We start from the raw sequence: 18,656 nt of genomic DNA, 5'->3' as shown, positions 1-18,656 counted from the left end.
AGCAGCATACTTAAGAGGGAAATCAGGAGGGCAAAAAGGGGACATGAGAAGCTTTGGCAAACAGAGTTAAGGAGAATCCAAAGGGGTTTTACAAATATATTAAGGACAAAAGGATAACTAGGGAGAGAATAGGGCCCTTCAAAGATCAGCAAGGCGGCCTTTGTGTGGAGCAGCAGGAGATGGGGGAGATGCTAAACGAGTATTTTGCGTCACTGTTTACTGTGGAAAAGGACATGGAAGATAGAGAATGTAGGGAAATAGGGGTTTGGTTAAGAAAAGGAAGGAAGCATATGTCAGGTATAGACAGGGTAAATCGAGTGAATACTTAGAGTATAAAGGCAGTAGGAGTATACTTAAGAGGGAAATCAGGAGGGCAAAAAGGGGACATGAGATAGCTTTGGCAAATACAGTTAAGGAGATTCCAAAGGGTTTTTAGAAATACATTAAGGACAAAAGGGTAACTAGGGAGAGAATAGGGCCCCTCAAAGATCAGCAAGGTGGTCTTTATGTGGAGCCGCAGGAGATGGGGCAGATACTAAACGAGTATTTTGCATCAGGATTTACTGTGGAAAAGGACATGGAAGATTTAGAATGTAGGGAAATAGATGGTGACATCTTGAAATATGTGCATATTACAGAGGAGGAAATGCTGGATCTCTTGAAACGCATAAAAGTGGATAAATCCCTAGGACCTGACCAGGTGTAGCCTAGAGCTCTGTGGGAAGCTAAGGAAATGATTGATGGGCCTCTTGCTGAGTTATTTGTATCATCGATGGTTACAGGTGAGGTGCTGGAAGACTGGAGGTTGGCTAACGTGCTGCCACTGTTTAAGAAAGGTGGTAAGGTCAAGCCAGGGAACTATAGACCAGTGAGCCTGATGTCAGATTTGGGCAAGTTGTTGGAGGGAATCTTGAGGGACTGGATGTACATATATTTGGAAAGGCAAGGACTGATTAGGGATAGTCAGCATGGCTTTGTGTGTGGGAAATCACATCTAACAAACCTGACTGAGTTTTGTGAAGAAGTGGCAAAGAGGATTGATGAGGGCAGAGAGCGGTAGATGTGATCTATATGGACTTCAGTAAGGCATTCGACAAGGTTCCCCAAGGGAGACTGATTAGCAAGGTTAGATCTCATGGAATACAGGGAGAACTAGCCATTTGGATACAGAACTGGCTCAAAGGTAGAAGACAGAGGGTGGTGGTGGAGGGTTGTTTTTCAGACTGGAGACCTGTGACCAGTGGAGTGCCACAAGGATCGGTGCTGGGTCCACTACTTTTCATTTATATAAATGATTTGGGTTTGAGCATAAGAGGTTTGGTTAGTAAGTTTGCAGATGAGACCAAAATTGGAGGTGTTGTGGACAGTGCAGAAGGTTATCTCAGATTACAACAGGATCTTGACCAGATCTTGGTAGTGCCTCCCACCCGCCCTCCTCCTCTAACCTAATAATAACATCTGTTGTGGCAAGCAGGTAAGTGCTGAATTTTGCTTGTATTATTTAGACACAGTTTTTGTTTAAACAGTTAGCTTTAGAGGGATGGCAGTGAAGGCAGTGCAATGTTCCTCCTGCAACATGTATGAGGTGAGGGATGCCATCGACGTCCCTGCCGATTACACTTGCAGGAAGTGCACCCATCTCCAGCTCCTCCAAGACCGTGTTAGGGAACTGGAGCTGGAGTTGGATGAACTTCGGATCATTCGGGAGGCAGAGGGGGTCATAGATCAGAGTTATAGGGAAGTAGTAACTCCAAAGATGGCAGATAGATGGGTGACAGTGAGGGGGACTGGGAGGAAGCAGCCAGTGCAGGGACCTCCTGCGGCCATTCCCCTCAAGAACAAGTATACCGTTTTGGATACTTGTGGGGGGGATGACTTACCAGGGGTAAGTAACGGGGCTCAGGTCTCTGGCACGGAGCCTGTCCCCGTTACTCAGAAGGGAAGGGTGAAGAAGAGCAGAGCAGTAGTAATTGGGGACTCGATAGTTCGTGGCACAGATAGGCGGTTTTGTGGGAACGAGAGAGACTCACGTTTGGTATGTTGCCTCCCAGGTGCAAGGGTACGTGATGTCTCTGATCGTGTTTTCCGGGTCCTGGAGGGGGAGGGGGAGCAACCCGAAGTCGTGGTCCACATTGGCACCAACGACATAGGTAGGAGGAGTGCTGAGGATGTTAGACAGGCTTTCAGGGAGCTAGGTTGGAAGCTTGGAGTTAGAACAAACAGAGTTGTTGTCTCTGGTTTGTTACCCGTGCCACGTGATAGAGATTCGAGGAATAGGGAGAGAGAACAATTAAATGCGTGGCTTCAGGGATGGTGCAGGAGGGAGGGGTTCCAGTTTTTGGATAACTGGGGTTCTTTCTGGGGACGGTGGGACCTCTATAAACAGGATGGTCTACACCTGAACCTGAGGGGAACCAGTATCCTTGGGGGGAGGTTTGCTAGTGCTCTTGGGGGGGGTTTAAACTAACTCGGCAGGGGCATGGGAACCCAGATTGTAGCTTCAGGGTGCAGGGCCTGGAGTGTAGGGAGGTGAGGAACATGGCATCAATTTCCAAGGAGGGTGCCTGTAAACAGGGAAGTGGCTTGAAGTGTGTATACTTCAATGCAAGAAGTATACGAAATAAGGTAGGTGAACTTGCAGCGTTGGTTGGTACCTGGGACTTCGATGTTGTGGCTATTACGGAGACATGGCTAGAACAGGGACAGGATTGGCTGTTGCAGGTTCCGGGATTTAAATGTTTTAGTAGGGTCAGAGGTGGGGGTAAAAGAGGGGGAGGTGTGGCATTGCTTGTCAAAGATAGTATTACAGCGGTGGAAAGGACGATGGATGAGGACTTGCCATCTGAGGTAGTTTGGGCTGAGGTTAGGAATAGGAAAGGTGAGGTCACCCTGTTAGGAGTCTTTTACAGGCCTCCTAATAGTCCTAGAATCATTGAAGAAAGGATTGGGAAGGTGATTCAGGAGATGAGTGACAGTAATAGGGTGGTTGTTATGGGGGACTTTAACTTTCCTGATATTGATTGGGAAAGCTATAGCTCAAGTTCGTTAGATGGGTCAGTGTTTGTTCAATGTGTGCAGGAGAGTTTCCTGACACAATATGTAGACAGGCCAACAAGAGGTGAGGCCATACTGGATTTGGTTCTGGGTAACGAACCAGGCCAGGTGTTAGAATTAGAGGTAGGTGAGCACTTTGGGGATAGTGACCATAATTCGGTGATTTTTACACTCGTGATGGAGAGGGATAAGTGTGTACTACAGGGCAAGAATTATAGCTGGGGTAAGGGAAATTATGATGCGGTGAGGCATGACTTAGGATGTGTGGCTTGGAAAAGTAGACTCCAAGGCAAGAGTGTAAATGATATGTGGAACTTGTTCAAGGGGCAACTATTGAGTGTCCTTGATAATTATGTACCTGTCAGGCAGGAAGGAAAGGGTCGTGCGAGGGAGCCGTGGTTTAATAAGGAATTGGAATCCCTTGTTAAATGGAAGAGGGCGGCCTATCTCAAGATGAGACGTGAAGGTTCAATTGGGGCGATTGAGAGTTATAGGGTAGCCAGGAAGGACCTGAAGAGAGAGCTAAAAGCAGCAAGGAGGGGACATGAAAGGTCCTTAGTAGATAGGATTAGGGAAAACCCTAAGGCTTTCTATAGGTATGTTAGGAATAAAAGAATGACTAGGGTAGGAATAGGTCCAGTCAAGGATAGTAGGGGGAAGTTGCGTGTGGAGGCGGAAGAGATTGGGGAGACACTGAATGAATACTTTTCTTCAGTATTCACTCAGGAACAGGGCATTGTTGTCGATGAGAATACTGAGGCACAAATAAGTAGAATGGATGGCTTTGAGGTATGTAGAGAAGAGGTGTTGGAAATCCTGGAAAAGGTGAAAATAGATAAGTCCCCTGGGCCTGATGGCATTTATCCTAGGATTCTCTGGGAAGCAAGGGAGGAGATTGCAGAGCCATTGGCCTTGATTTTTATGTCCTCTTTGTCTACAGGAGTAGTCCCAGAAGACTGGAGGATAGCAAATGTGGTTCCCTTGTTCAAAAAGGGGAGTAGGGATAGCCCTAGTAACTATAGGCCGGTGAGTCTCACTTCTGTTGTGGGCAAAGTCTTAGAGAGAATTGTAAGGGATAGGATTTATGCACATCTGGATAGGAATAATGTGATCAAGGATAGTCAGCATGGTTTTGTGAAGGGCAAGTCGTGCCTCACAAACCTTATTGAATTCTTTGAAAAGGTGACGAAGGAGGTTGATGAGGGGAAAGCGGTAGATGTGGTATATATGGATTTTAGTAAGGCGTTTGATAAGGTTCCCCATGGTAGGCTACTGCAGAAAATACGGAGATATGGCATTGAGGGTGAGTTGGAGGTTTGGATTAGGAATTGGCTGGATGGAAGAAGACAGAGGGTAGTAGTTGATGGCAAAGTTTCTTCATGGAGTGCCGTCACTAGCGGTGTTCCGCAAGGATCTGTTTTGGGACCATTGCTGTTTGTCATTTTTATAAATGACCTGGAAGAGGGGTTAGAAGGTTGGGTGAGCAAGTTTGCGGATGATACGAAAGTCGGAGGAGTTGTTGACAGTGAGGAAGCACGTGGCAGGTTACAGCAGGATATAGAGAAGCTGCAGAGCTGGGCAGAAAGGTGGCAGATGGAATTCAATGTAGCTAAGTGCGAGGTGATTCACTTTGGGAAGAATAACAAAAAGATGGGGTACTGGGCTAATGGTCGGATACTTGGTAGTGTGGATGAGCAGAGGGATCTTGGTGTCCATGTACACAGATCTCTGAAAGTTGCCACCCAGGTAAATAGTGCGGTGAGGAAGGCATATGGCGTACTGGCTTTTATTGGTAGAGGAATTGAGTTCCGGAGTCCTGAGGTCATGATGCAGTTGTATAAGACTCTGGTACGGCCGCATCTGGAATATTGTGTGCAGTTTTGGTCGCCATACTATAGGAAGGATGTGGAGGCATTGGAACGGGTGCAGAGGAGGTTTACCAGGATGTTGCCTGGTATGGAAGGAAAATCGTATGAGGAAAGACTGAGGCACTTGGGGCTGTTTTCACTAGAGAAAAGAAGGTTTAGGGGTGACTTGATTGAGGTGTACAAGATGATTAGGGGGTTAGATAGGGTCGACAGTATGAACCTTTTCCCGCGTATTGAGTCGGGTATTACAAGGGGGCATAGCTTTAAATTAAGGGGGGGTAGATATAGGACTGATGTTAGGGGTAGGTTCTTCACTCAGCGAGTCGTTAGTTCATGGAATGCCCTGCCAGTAACAGTGGTGGACTCTCCCTCTTTATGGGCATTTAAGAGGGCATTGGATAGGTATATGGAGGATAGTGGGTTAGTGTAGTTTAGGTGGGCTTGGATCGGCGCAACATCGAGGGCCCAAGGGCCTGTACTGCGCTGTATTCTTCTATGTTCTATCTATGTTCTATGTAGATGGGCCAATGGGCTGAGAAGTGGCAGGCAAGTTTAATTTAAATAAATGTGCAATGCTGCATTTTGGGAAAGCAAATCTGATACACCTAATGGTAAGGTCCTGGAGAGTGTTGTTGAACAAAGAGACCTTGGAGTGCAGGTTCATAGCTCCTTGAAAGTAGAGTGGCAGGTAGATAGGATAGTGAAGAAGGCAGTTGGTATGCTTTCCTTTATTGGTCAGAGTATTGAGTACAGGAGTTGGGAGGTCATGTTGCGGCTGTACAGGACATTGGTTAGGCCATTGTTGGAATATTGCGTGCAATTCTCATCTTTTTCCTATCAGAAGGATGTTGTGAAACATGAAAGGGTTCAGAAAAGATTGACGAGGATGTTGCCAGAGTTGGGGGTTTGAGCTATAGGGAGAGGTTGAATTGGCAGGGACTGTTTTCCCTAGAGTGTCAGAGGCTGAGGAGTGACCTTATGGAGACTTATAAAATCATGAGGGGCATGGATACGGTAAATAGACAAGGTTTTTTCCCTGGGGTCAGGGAGTCCAGAACTAGAGGGTATACGTTTAGGGTGACAGGGGAAAGATATAAAAGAGACCTAAGGGGCAACTTTTTCACGCAAAGGGTGGTGCGTGTGTGGAATGGGCTGGCAAAGGAAGTGGTGGAGGCTGGTACAATTACAACATTTAAAAGGCATCTGGATGGTTTTATGAATAGGGAGGATTTGGAGGAATATGAGCTGGGTGCTGGCAGGTGGGACTAAATTGAGTTGGGATATCTGGTTGGAATGAAGGGGTTTGTTTCCATGTTGTACATCTCTATGACCCTATAGGGATAGATAAGTCCCCTGGGCCAGACAAGATGTACCCTAGGTTACTACAGCATGTGAGGGAAGAGATTGCTGTGCCTTTGGTGATCTTTGCATACTTACTGTCCACTGGAGTAGTACCAGCTGATTGGAGGGTGGCCAATATTATTCCCTTGTTCAAGAAAGGGAATAGGGATAATCCTCAGAATTACAGACCAGTCAGTCCTACGTCAGTGGTAGGCAAGGTATTGGAGAGGATTCTGAGAGACAGGATTTATAATTACTTGAAAAACCATAGTGGATTAGAGACTGTCAGTATGGCTTTGTGAGGGGCAGGACCTTATTGACAAAACACATTGATGAAGGTAGAGCAGTGGATGTGGTGTATATGGAGCTTAGCAAGGTATTTGATAAGGTTCCCCATGGTAGGCTCATTCAGACAGTAAGGAGGCATGGGATACATGGAAACCTGTCTGTCTGGATACAGAATTGGCTGGCCCATACAAGACAGAGGATGGTGGTAGATGGAAAGTATTCAGCCTGGAGCTCGGTGACCTGTGGTGTTCTGCAGGGATCTGTTCTTGGACCTCTGCTCTTTGTGAGTTTTATAAATGACTTGGATGAGGATGTGGAAGAGTTGGTTAGTAAGTATACTGGAAAAGCACAGCAGGTCAGGCAGCATCTGAGGAGCAGGAGGATCGACATTTTGGGCATAAGCCCTTCATCAGGAATGAGGCTTGTGGGCTGGCAGCTGACAGATAAATGGGAGGGGGTGGGGCTTGGGGGAAGGTAGCTGAGAATGCAATAGGTAGTTGAAGGTCGGAGAGGAGGGTGGAGTGGATTAATGGGAAAGACAATGGACAGGTCAAGAGGGTGGTGCTGAGTTGGAGGCTTGTGACTGGGATAAGGTGGAGGAAGGGGAAATGAGAAAACTGGTGAAATCCACATTAAACCCATGTGATTGCAGGGTTCTAAGGCAGAAGAATGAGGCATTTGTCCTCCAGGTGGTTAGTGTTTGGCGATGGAGGAGGCCCAGGACCTGAATGCCCTTGGTGGAGTCGGGGGGAGAGTTGAAGTGTTCAGCCATGGGGTGGTTGATTGGTTGCTATGGGTGTCCCAGAGATGTTCTTTGAAATGATTTGCAAGTTAGCATCCTGTCTCCCCGGTGTAAAGGAGACCACATCGGGTGCAACAGATGCAGTCGATGCCACTTGTGGAGGTACAGGTAAATTTCTGTTGGATGTGGAAGGATCCTTAGGGGTCTTGGATGGAGGTGAGGGGGGTGGAGGTGTGGGTGCAAGTTTTACACTTCCTGCAATGGCAGGGGAAGGTGCCTGGAGTGGGGTGAGGGCTGGTGGGAGATGTGTCTACGACAGAGGAGTCGTGGAGGGAATAATTTCTCCAAAAGGCTGATAGGGGTTGAGAGGGAAATATATCCTATAGTAGGGTCTGTTTGTACGTGGCAGAAATGGCAGAGGGGTGACGTTATAGAGGTTTACAAAATTATGAGGGGCATAGGATAAATAGGCAAAGTCTTTTCCCTGGGGTCGGGGAGTCCAGAACTAGAGGGCATAGGTTTAGGGTGAGAGGGGAAAGATATAAAAGAGACCTAACGGGCAACCTTTTCACGCAGAGGGTGGTATGTGTATGGAATGAGCTGTCAGAAGATGTGGTGGAGGCTGGTACAATTGCAGCATTTAAGAGGCATTTGGATGGGTATATGAATAGGAAGGGTTTGGGCCGGGTGCTGGCAGGTGGGACTGAAGTTCCAGGGAAAATAGCCCGAGCCTGTCCAGCCTCTCCCTGTAGCTCAGATCCTCCAACCCTGGCAACATCCTTGTCACTCTTTTCTGAACCCTTTCAAGTTTCACAATATCTTTCCGATAGGAAGGAGACCAGAATTGCACGCAATGTTCCAACAGTGGCCTAACCAATGTCCTGTACAGCCGCAACATGACCTCCCAACTCCTGTACTCAGTACTCTGACCAAGAAAAGAACGCATACCAAACGTCGTCTTTACTATCCTATCTACCTGCGACTCCACTTTCAAGGAGACATGAACCTGCACTCTAAGGTCACTTTGTTCAGCAACACTTCCTAGGACCTTACTATTAAGTGTATAAGTCCTGCTAAGATTTGCTTTCCAAAAATGCAGCACCTCTCATTTATCTGAATTAAACTCCATCTGCCAGTTCTCAGCCCATTGGCCCATCTGGTCAAGGTCCTGTTGTAATCTGAGGTAACCCTCTTCGCTGACCACTACACCTCCAATTTTGGTGTCATCTGCAAACTTACTAACTGTACCTCTTATGCTCACATCCAAGAAATTGCAATGGTGGGATTTTTACCTACACCGCTTGCCAAACCAGAACCTGAATCCAGCGGCTTAAACTGCTTGGCCATCCTACAGAGCAATTGATAAGGTTCTCCATGGTAAACTAATGGAGAAAGTGAAGTCACATGGTGTGTAGGGTGTTCTAGCTAGGTGGATAAAGAACTGGTTGAGCAACAGGAGACAGAGTGTAGTAGTTGAAGGGAGTTTCTCGAAATGGAGAAAGGTGACAAGTGGTGTTCCACAGGGGTCAGTGTTGGGGCTGCTGTTGTTTATGATATACATAAATGATCTGGAAAAGGGCACTGTTGGTCTGATCAGTAAGTTTGCAGATGACACGAAGATTGATGGAGTAGCAGAAAGCATAGGAGACTGTCAAAGAATACAGGAGAACATAGATAGACTGGAGAGTTGGATGGAGAAGTGGCAGATGGAGGTCAATCCAGGCAAATGTGAGGTGATGCATTTTGGGAAGTCTAATTCTAGAGCGAACTATACTGTAGGTGGAAGAGTCTTGGGAAATGTTGATGAGCAGAGTGATCTGGGAGTTCAGGTTCATTGTACCCTGCACAGGTGGATAGAGTGGTCAAGAAGGCATATGCTTGCCTTCATCAGGCGGGGTATTGAGTATAAGAGCTGGCAGGTCATGTTAAAATTGTGCAAGACTTTGGTTCGGCCACATTTAGAATATTGTGTGCAGTTCTGGTCGCCACATTACCAAAAGGATGTGGACACTTTGGAGAGGGTGCAGAGAAGGTTTGCAGGATGTTGCCTGGTATGGAAGGTGCTAGCTACGAAGAGAGGTTGAGTAGGTTAGGATTATTCTTATTAGAAGAAAGGAGATTGAGTGGGGACCTGATTGAGGTCTACAAAATCATGAAGGGTATAGACAGGGTGGATAGAGATAAGCTTTTTCCCAGGGTGAGGGATTCAATAACAAAAGGTCTCGCGTTCAAGGTGAGAGGTGAAAAGTTTAAGGGGGATATACGCGGAAAGTACTTTACACACAGGGTGGTAGGTGCCTGGAACGCGTTGCCAGCAGAGGTAGTAGAGGCAGGCACAGTAGATTAATTTAAGGTGCGTATGGACAGGTGCCTGAGTAGGTGGAGAGCAGAGTTGCAGATGCTTAGGAATTGGGTGATAGGTTTAGATAGTGGATTTAGATCGGCTTAGGCTTGGAGGGCTGAAGGACCTGTTCCTGGGCTGTAAATTTTCTTTGTTCTTTGACTTGGGGGTATTTGTGCACAGAACACTGAAAGATGCAGCATAGGTTCAACATGAAATCAGGAAGGCAAATGGAATGTTGACTGTATTTCAAGGGGGTCGGAATATAAGAGTCAGGCAGTCTTACTGGAACTGTATGAGGTGCTGGTGAGACCATATCTGGAGTATTGAAAACAGTTCTTGTCACCTCAATTAAGAAAGTCTATTATTACATTCGAGGCATTTCTCAGAGAAGGTTTACTAGAGTGATTCCTGGTTTGGATGGATTGTCTTATGACATCTTGGGACTCTAATCACTGGAGTTTAGAAGAATGAGAGGTGATCTCATCGAAACATACAGAAATCTTAAGAGCTTGACACAGTAAATGCTGAGAGGATGTTACCTCTCATGGGAGAGACTTAGATCAGAGGGCATCACTTCAGAATAAAGGCACCAATTTAAGACTGAGATGAGGACAAATTTCTTCTGAGGTTTGAGTCTTTGGAACTCCTTGGCACGCAGAATGCTTGTATATATTTAAGGCTCAGGTAGATTCTTGATCAGTTGAGAAATCAAGGGTTACAGGGAAAACAGGGAGTTGACATTATAGAGTCATAGAGCTGAACAGCAGGGAAACAGACTTTTTGGTCCAATTTCTTCATGCCGACCAGGTATCCTAGATTAATCTAGTGTCATTAGCCAGTATGTGGGCCATATCCCTGTAAACCCTTCCGTTTCATATAACCATCCAAATGTTGTAATTGTACCAGCCTCCACCACTTCCTTTGGCAGATCATTCCATACATGTACCACCCTCTGTGTGAATAACTTACCCTTAAGTCCCTCTTTAATCTTTCTCCCTCACCATAAACCTAGTTTTGGATTTCCCTACCTCAGGGAGAAGACCTTGGCTATTTACCCTATCCTGATTCCTGAAGAAGGGCTTATGCCCGAAACGTCGATTCTCCTGTTCCTTGGATGCTGCCTGACCTGCTGCGCTTTTCCAGCAACACATTTTCAGCTATTTACCCTATCCATGCCCCTCATGATTTTATAAACTTCAATAAGGTGGAGGTGTGGGTGCAAGTTTTACACATCCTGCGATGGCAGGGGAAGGTGCCTGGAGTGGAGTGAGGGCTGGTGGGAGATGTGGATATGACAGAGGAGTCGTGGAGGGAATAGTTTCTCCAAAAGGCTGATAGGGGTTGGGAGGGAAATATATCCCTATAGTAGGGTCTGTTTGTAGGTGGCAGAAATGGCAGAGGATGCAATGTATACGGAGGTTGATGGGGTGGAAGGTGAGGACCGGCGGGGGGGTGTTCTGTCCTTGTTGCATTGGGAGGGATGGGATTCAAGGGAGGGTTGCGGGAAGATATGTTAGGGACATTTAAATAACTCTTGGATAGGTACATAGAAGTTAATACAATGAAGGATATCTAGGTTAATCTGATCTTAGAGTAGTATAAAAGATCAGCACAACATTGAGGGCTGAAGTACTGTGCTGTGCTGTTCTATGTTCTAAGTAGCTGCAGAGATAATAGATGCATTGGTTATAATTTTCCAAAAATACATGGAGTAGTACTGAAGGGTTGGAAAACTGCCAATATGACACCCCTCTCAAAGGGAGTGAGATAAAACGCTAGTACCTATGGACTGATTGATCCAACATTTATTGATGGGAAATTGTTCAATTCAATTTTAATGAAGTAGTAGCATATTTGGAAAAAACCATAATTTAATCAAGCATGGCTTCAGGAAAGGGAAATTGTGTCTAACTAATTTATTGGAGCTTTTTGAGGAATTCTCAACCAGAGTGGATGCAGGGGAATCAGTAGATGTGTTGAATTTGGACTTATGGATGGCATTCAGCAAGATACCTCATGGAAGATTAAGTCAAAAGATAAGAGCCCATGCTGTTAGAGGTAGTATGTTGCCATGGAGAGAGAATTGGCTAATGAGCAGGAAACAACGAGTGGGGTAAAGGGTTCTGTTCAGGTTGGCAAACTGTAGCCAGTGGGCTTCAGCAGGGATTAGTGCTGTGTCAGCAGCTGTTTACAGAATATATAAATGACTTGGAGGAAGGAAGCAAATGTGCTATAGCTACATTTGCAGATGTCACATAAACAGGTGGAAACACAAGTTGCAAAAAGGAAACAAGCGGTTTACATAGAAATTGATAGGTTAAATAAGTGGCAAAAAGTTGGTAAATTGAGTATAATGTGGGAAAATGTGAAGTTCGTTTTGGAAGGATGGACAAAAGAAAAGTAACAAAAAACAAACAAAAAAACATATTTAATTGGAGAGAGCTCCAATACAAAGAGTCATATACATGGACTTTAGTAAGGCAATTAGGATCATAGAGATGTACAGCATGGAAACAGAACCTTCGGTCCAACCCATCCATCCCGACCAGATCTCCCAACCCAATCTAGTCCCAATCTCCGATGTTCCAGGAAAAATAGTTCAGTCTGTTCAGCCTCTCCCTGTAGTTCAAACCCTCCAACCCTGGAAACATCCTTATAAATTTTTTCTGAATCCTTCCAAGTTTCACAACATCATTCCTAGGAATATTGGATCAGCTATGAAATATTGGATCAGCTATGATCCTATTGAATGGCAGATTAAGAATCCAAATGACATACTCCTGTTGCTTATGATCTTATGTTCATTAGGTGGATCTGAGCTGGGTCTACAGGGTGAATTGCGGGAAAGGTATACAGAAGACCCCTGTGGCCTTGAACGTGGGAGACTGGAAAAACAGTTACCTAAATGTTTTTGGTACTGAGCTAAGCCCAAGTGTTCTGACTTTCCCACCAACATAAGTTCAGTAAAGGGAATTTACATTGATGATTACAAGACGTTCAGCACCAATATTGGCATCTCCTCTGATACTGAAGCAGTCCAGATGCATCAAGACCTGTAAGACATTCAGGCTTGGTCTGATAATTTGGGCAAGCAACATTTACACCAAGGATAGAGAGGCTCATGATTCAATAACATACAATATCAAGACACTACTGTCAACATCCTGGGCTCAGAAATTGAACTAGAATAATCACATAAACGTTGATTACAAGAGCAGGTCAAAGGTTGGTTATAGCTAATCTTCTGAACACCCAAAGCCTCAGCACCATCTACATGCACAGGTATTGGACTACTGTCCACTTATTTGGATAAGTGCAGCACTACCAACACTCAAAAAGCTCAAAACTACCTAGGACAAAGCAATGTGCTTGGTTGGCACTCCATTTACCACCTGAAGCATTCACTCCCTCCACTGCAGTCCCACTGGAAGCAATGTTTACAATATACAAAAAAACAGTTCAATAACTCAGGTTCTTTCAATAGACCTCCCAAATCTGCAGTCGTTACTGCTAAGACTGGCAAGGGGAGTAGGCACATGGGAACACTGCCACCTGTAAATCAAAGTCACTCTGCCATCCTGAATTATACCACGTTCCTTCATAATCTCTGGGACAAAATGTTTAAATTCTCTACTGTCTTCACTGCAAGTGTACCTAAACCATAATAGATCACCATCTACTTGAGAGCATTTCTGCTTTTAATTATCCAGTAATTCATGTCAGAAGTCTACATGTCTGGGCATCTAGTGAGTAAAGGGTCAAGCTGATCTGTGGTGAATGTGGTAAAACAGCCCACACTCGGCTCAAGTAATAAAGAATGATCCAGTGAGTGAGCTGTTGAAGGAATCTGGTAGAGCTGGTAAGGAGTTGGTACCTTCAAGAGAAAAAGGACGTAAGAAGTTGGAGTGGGAGTAGGCCATTTAGCCCCTCAGGTTTGCCTCATCATCCAAATCCAGGTCATGGCTGATTTGCCCCAGGTTTTAATTCCGCTTTCATGCCAGCAACTCATAGTCTTCAATCCTTCAGTTATTTCAAAAATCTGTTTATGTCCTCTTTAAATATGTTCAGTGATCTGGCCTCCACAACTCTGAGGTAGAGAATTCCAAACATTCCAATAGGCAGGGTTTAGAGGGATATGGGCCAAGTGCTAGCAAATGGGACTAGATTAGGTTAAAATATCTGGTCAGCATGGACTGACGAGTTGGACCGAAGGGTCTTTTTCCGTGCTGTGCATCTCTACGACTTCGGTGAGCAAAAATTTGTTTGCACAGCAAGTTGTTAGGCTATGCAGTGCACTGCCTGGAAATGTGGTGGAGGCAGATTCATTTGAAGTATTCAAGAGGGAAATGGATGATTATTTAGATAGAAATGGTGTACAGGGGAGGAAAGGCAGGAGATTGACAGTAGAGAATAGAACCACTACAGGCATGATGGGCTGAGTAGCCTCCTAGTGCACTGTAATCATTTTGTAATCCTAGGAGATCAGAAATTTGTTTACTCAGAGGTTTATCATCTGAAAAACACTGCTCTGAAGGATTTTTAATACTAATTTCAAAAGTGCATTAGATATACATAGTTAAAGGGAAAAAGTTGCAGGACCGTTGATAAACAAAGCGTGACATTAGTAACAAAAACAGAAATTGCTGGAGAAAGTTAGGTCTGCTAGCATCCGGACGGAAAGCAGATTTAACGTTTCAGATCCAGTGACCCTTCAGAACCAACTTGCGCTAACTGGTGGCTATTTCAAAGAGCTGAAGACAGTAAGATGGGCTGAATGGCCTCCTGTGCTGTATGTTTGTGACTGGGCTGTGTTTAATGCTATGCTGATTCTTTGTTATTCCCAGCATATTTCACAGAGGCGGAGAATCCTCACGTAGAAGCCGTCGAAGAGATTGTTCTTATTCTGCAGTCAGACCGAGACCGTGATGTGAGATTTTTTGCTAGTGCTGAGCTCCGAAACAACCCTGTGAACACCACCTCGTTTATACACTGAAAACCTTTCTAACCAACTTGTCCAATTCTATAACTGCATGCAGTTCCTGAACTGGTGATGCGTCTGGTAAGCCCCCCCCGAGTCCCACACAAGGTGGAGGTGATACCTGGGGGTCAAGTGGGCATTATCTTGGTCTACAGGCTGGATCTGGACTGGAGGATGCAGAGCACCTTCCTCTTTGTTAAATATGTGTATAGATCTGCAAAGAGCTTTTATAAATGAGGGAAGGGAAAGGGTGGGTGGGAATTGAATCCACTAACAAACCTGGAGACCACGAGCCTTACGTGCCCATATTTCTTCAACTATCTACAGCTATTTTTGAATCAAAACTATTTAGAAAGTTTCTTTTTAAAACTCCCTCTGATTCTTGACACAGTTTGTTTTTTATTTCCTAACTGTCTTATTTCTAAAAGTGAACTTTGCAATTTGGAAACAGTTACAATTTGGTATTCTTTATTTTTTGAGTATGTGCTCCTCACTTTTCTAATTTTGTACAGTTTTTTTTGTATTGATATACCCCCAACTGATGTACATTTGAATATTTCAGAAAGTATGCAATACAGAGATTTCAGGCACGTTTCAACTGATTTCAGCTGCATTTTAACTTTTTTGAAACTTGTGGAGCTGTCTCCTAAATTTCCCCTCCCCACAGGGCAGCTACTTTTCCTTTTGCACTTTGGAAGCCACATTGAACTGCTCCCTTAGCGGATTAAGAGTTGACTTCTCAGTGGCATGAAACACAATGACTACCCAACATACTGACAGGGGAAATGAGCTGAGTATGTACTATCCCACCAAACCCACCATCTTTTTTTTTAATGAGTAACTGAGCCATGTTGGTTATGGGAAACCTAACCAGGAAGGTGCAACCGCACTTGAAACCAGCAGATTGGACTCTGTATGCCGATGTTTTAACTGTCTCCTTTTCACTTTAAATTCACATTGCTGTAGAGTTCGGCAGCACTAAGAATGCAGTTCATACCACTAATGAAAAATGCTAGAGAATTGATATTCAGAAGTGCACATAATAAATATGAGGTAGAATAAGCTTTATTATTTTTAAAATTTAGTTTAAATGTTTTTATCCTCAAACCAGCTGCTACGGGTTCCATATTTGTTGATCAGTATGTGGTAAGGACTTAGAGATAAAACTGCAGGTTGCTTTTAAGATAATGCAGGGATACATTATATCTCTAAATCTAACTATTTTTGGTGTTGAATTCATCTTGAATAGTGCTCTGGAGGTGTGTTGGTGCCACAGCAGTCCTGTTTTCATTGTTTGTTGACTCATTCAGTGAATAAAACACCCACTACTGTTCCACTGAGTTTCTCTCTCTTGAAATTGATGCACTGTCAAGTCTTGTGGCTCAGCAGAGTGAAATAGGGACTGGCGCAATTGGTGTTGCAGTTTGACTGAACAAACTAAATGAGCTGTACCTGACTGGGCACTGGCTGAAGTTTTCCTGCATTGGATTTGCCTTTGAGAGTGAGCTGGATCAACGTGCGAAGCTTTGTGATGGGAATGGGCTTGCAACATGCAAGTTCATTGCTGTCAAGGAGGCTTTGAATATTCCCTGAATGTGTAACATCTTTTCCCATGTTTTGCCATGTACTCCTCTTTGGTTTATGGTGACAGAAATGCCTTGCATCAGGAATTATTGCCTTTGCACTTCCCTTGTTTTGATGCCGACTCGTATTACCAAGCATTTTTTATGATATGGTGTATAAGAATGAGGTTTTTGTATAGTGTAAAGGCTGATTGTATTGTAACTATAGTTACAAGTTTGAGTTTTTACAATTAACATTAAATACTGTGTTGCTGTAATATATTGGTGTGTTGTCATTACTTTCATCCTTTGGTGACATTAAGCATACATTTAATCAATAATAATGTGACATTTTCTCCAATACTATCCCAATCCTGATTAAATTATCATCAAGTTAGCAGGTAGCTTATTACCAAGGTCAGTTTGTAACCCTGGAAGGCATTGACTGTTTCACTATCCAGTAATCCAGAGGTCCAGGTTAATGCCCTGCAGGCAAGAGTTTAAATCCCACCACAGGAGCTGGTGGAATTTCAATTCATTAACTAAAACAAACATCTGGAATGTAATAGTAGTCTTAGGAATGGTGCCATGAACTTACCATCGATTGTAGCAAAAACCCATCTGGTTTACTTTAGTCCGTCAGCGAAGGAAATCTGTCCATCTTACCTGGCCTGGCCAAATGTGCCTCCAGACCCACAGCCATAATCCTGAAGAAGGGCTTATGCCCGAAACGTCGATTCTCCTGTTCCCTGGATGCTGCCTGACCTGCTGCGCTTTTCCAGCAACACATTTTCAGCCACAGCCATAATCGTTGACTTAGTAACTGCTGTCGGAAGTGGTGCAACAGGCCACTCAGTTTGAAGTCAATTAGGGATGAGCAGCAAATTCTGGCTTTGCGAGTGCAGCCTACACTCTGTGGAAGGGTTCTTAAAATAAAACATCTTAGGCTCCTCTCTGCAACAGAATGCAGAGTATTATTTGAAAAGCGATAGATTGGAAAAAGGTATACAAAGGGGCTTGGGTGTCTTATATACCAGTCACTGAATGCAAGCATGAAAGTACAGAAAGCAGTTTGGGAAGCAAATGACACACTAGCTTTCATTGCAAGAGGGTTTGAGTAGAGGAGCAGGATACCTTACTGCAGTTATTTAAAGGGAAAAGTGGTTATAGTCTTACTTGAGCATTGGGCTTCCCATTCTCTAACCAAGGGTTGAGAGAGAACTGGTGGTTTAACCTGAGGGTCACCACACCTCTGGTGAGAGGAGAAGTTGGAGAAAGAGAGCACTCTAGATGCTGGAGATCAGAATCCTAAAGTATGGTGCTGGAAAAGCACAGCAGGTCAGGCAGCATCCAAGGAGCAGGAGAATCGATGTTACTGGCATAAGTCCTTCATCAGGAATGTGATGGGGGAAAGGGGCTGATATGATACATAGGATTGTGGGGGTGGGGGCGAGGTAGCTGGAAAGGTGATAGGTTGATGTAAGTGGGGGCGATGGTGATAGGTTGGAGTGGAGGGAGATGAACAGGTAGGACAGTTCAAGAGGGAGGTGCTGAGTGGAGGGTTGGATCTGGAATGAGGTGGGCGGAGGGGAGATGAGAAGGAGAGTCCTTGGTAAGTTCAGCTGATGCAAGAATCGAACCCACACTGTTGCAGTCTCCTAGGTAACCAACAGTGAACTTGTGCTTCAAAACATTCCACAAAAAGACGAGTTCCAAATTGAGTGGAGTGATTCTATGCTGTGATTCAGATCAACTTAGTTGAACTGCCGTTCAGTTCCACTTGGGTAAGTCAGCTTCAGTCTTCTGGGTTCTAAACTGATATTTGAGTTTGGCTAGTGCCTAAGGACTGAGCTATTCAAGTTGTTTTGATGTAATATACTTTTGGCAGTCTTAGCAATAACCAAGAGTGAAATTGACTAAGCAAGGGGCAAATGTGACAGTGACATTGGTCAGATGTCCTGAGCTGTGTATTTAGTGATTACTGACAGACTTGTTGAATGTCTGGACACCAAATGCATTGCAGTTATAATCTGAACCAGCTATAATCTAATCTGACATCATTTGGTTAATAACTATCAACAGTTGGTTCTGATTTTATAAGTTTGAGTTTTTTTTTTGTTGCTGGTGGTCAGCAATGGCATTTTCTTACGCTCAGAGCTCAGTCTCTTCCTTGTCTGGTGGTGCGGCATTCTTGTTAGATCCTTGTAGTCCTTTTTCAGAGGAGCAGAAGGCGGATATTCAACCCTTTAAGTCTGCTGTGCTATTCAGTAAGAGCATGGTTGATTTTAAAATCCTCAGCACCATTTTCTTGCCTTTAAATCAGTAACCCTCAATTCCCTTACTGATTAAAAATCTGTCTATCTCAGCCTTCAATGTACTTAGTGATCTTTACAGTTCTCTGTGGTAAAGATTCACAGATTCACTACCCTCTGAGAGAAGACTTCTTCTCATCTGTTTCTTAAATGAGCAATCCTGTACT

The 18,656-nt window shown here is 44.4% G+C and overlaps 1 protein-coding gene across 2 annotated transcripts in view; it reads left to right on the top strand.

Moving 5' to 3' along the window:
* The window catches only part of ppp4r1l (protein phosphatase 4, regulatory subunit 1-like), a 150,391-nt gene extending 133,934 nt beyond the window's left edge, over positions 1-16,457 (top strand). The window contains exon 21 of one of the 2 annotated variants that reach the window (XR_006314608.2): positions 14,482-14,615. Coding sequence is in view for 1 of the 2 variants with exons in the window: in XM_043710084.2 (XP_043566019.2) it covers positions 14,482-14,630 (149 nt within the window). In the remaining variant the exon portion in view is untranslated. Of the gene's footprint in view, positions 1-14,481 lie in introns of both variants that reach the window. The other variant, XM_043710084.2, reaches the window with a different exon arrangement.
* The last annotated feature ends 2,199 nt before the right edge of the window (positions 16,458-18,656 follow it).

Source organism: Chiloscyllium plagiosum, unplaced genomic scaffold (assembly GCF_037043375.1).
Source record: "Chiloscyllium plagiosum isolate Xiang-an unplaced genomic scaffold, Cpla_swu_hap1 HiC_scaffold_15, whole genome shotgun sequence".
Lineage (NCBI taxonomy): Eukaryota > Metazoa > Chordata > Chondrichthyes > Orectolobiformes > Hemiscylliidae > Chiloscyllium > Chiloscyllium plagiosum.
The sequence above is the reverse complement of the archived record's forward strand: the minus strand, read 5'-3'. Positions and strand labels throughout refer to the sequence as shown.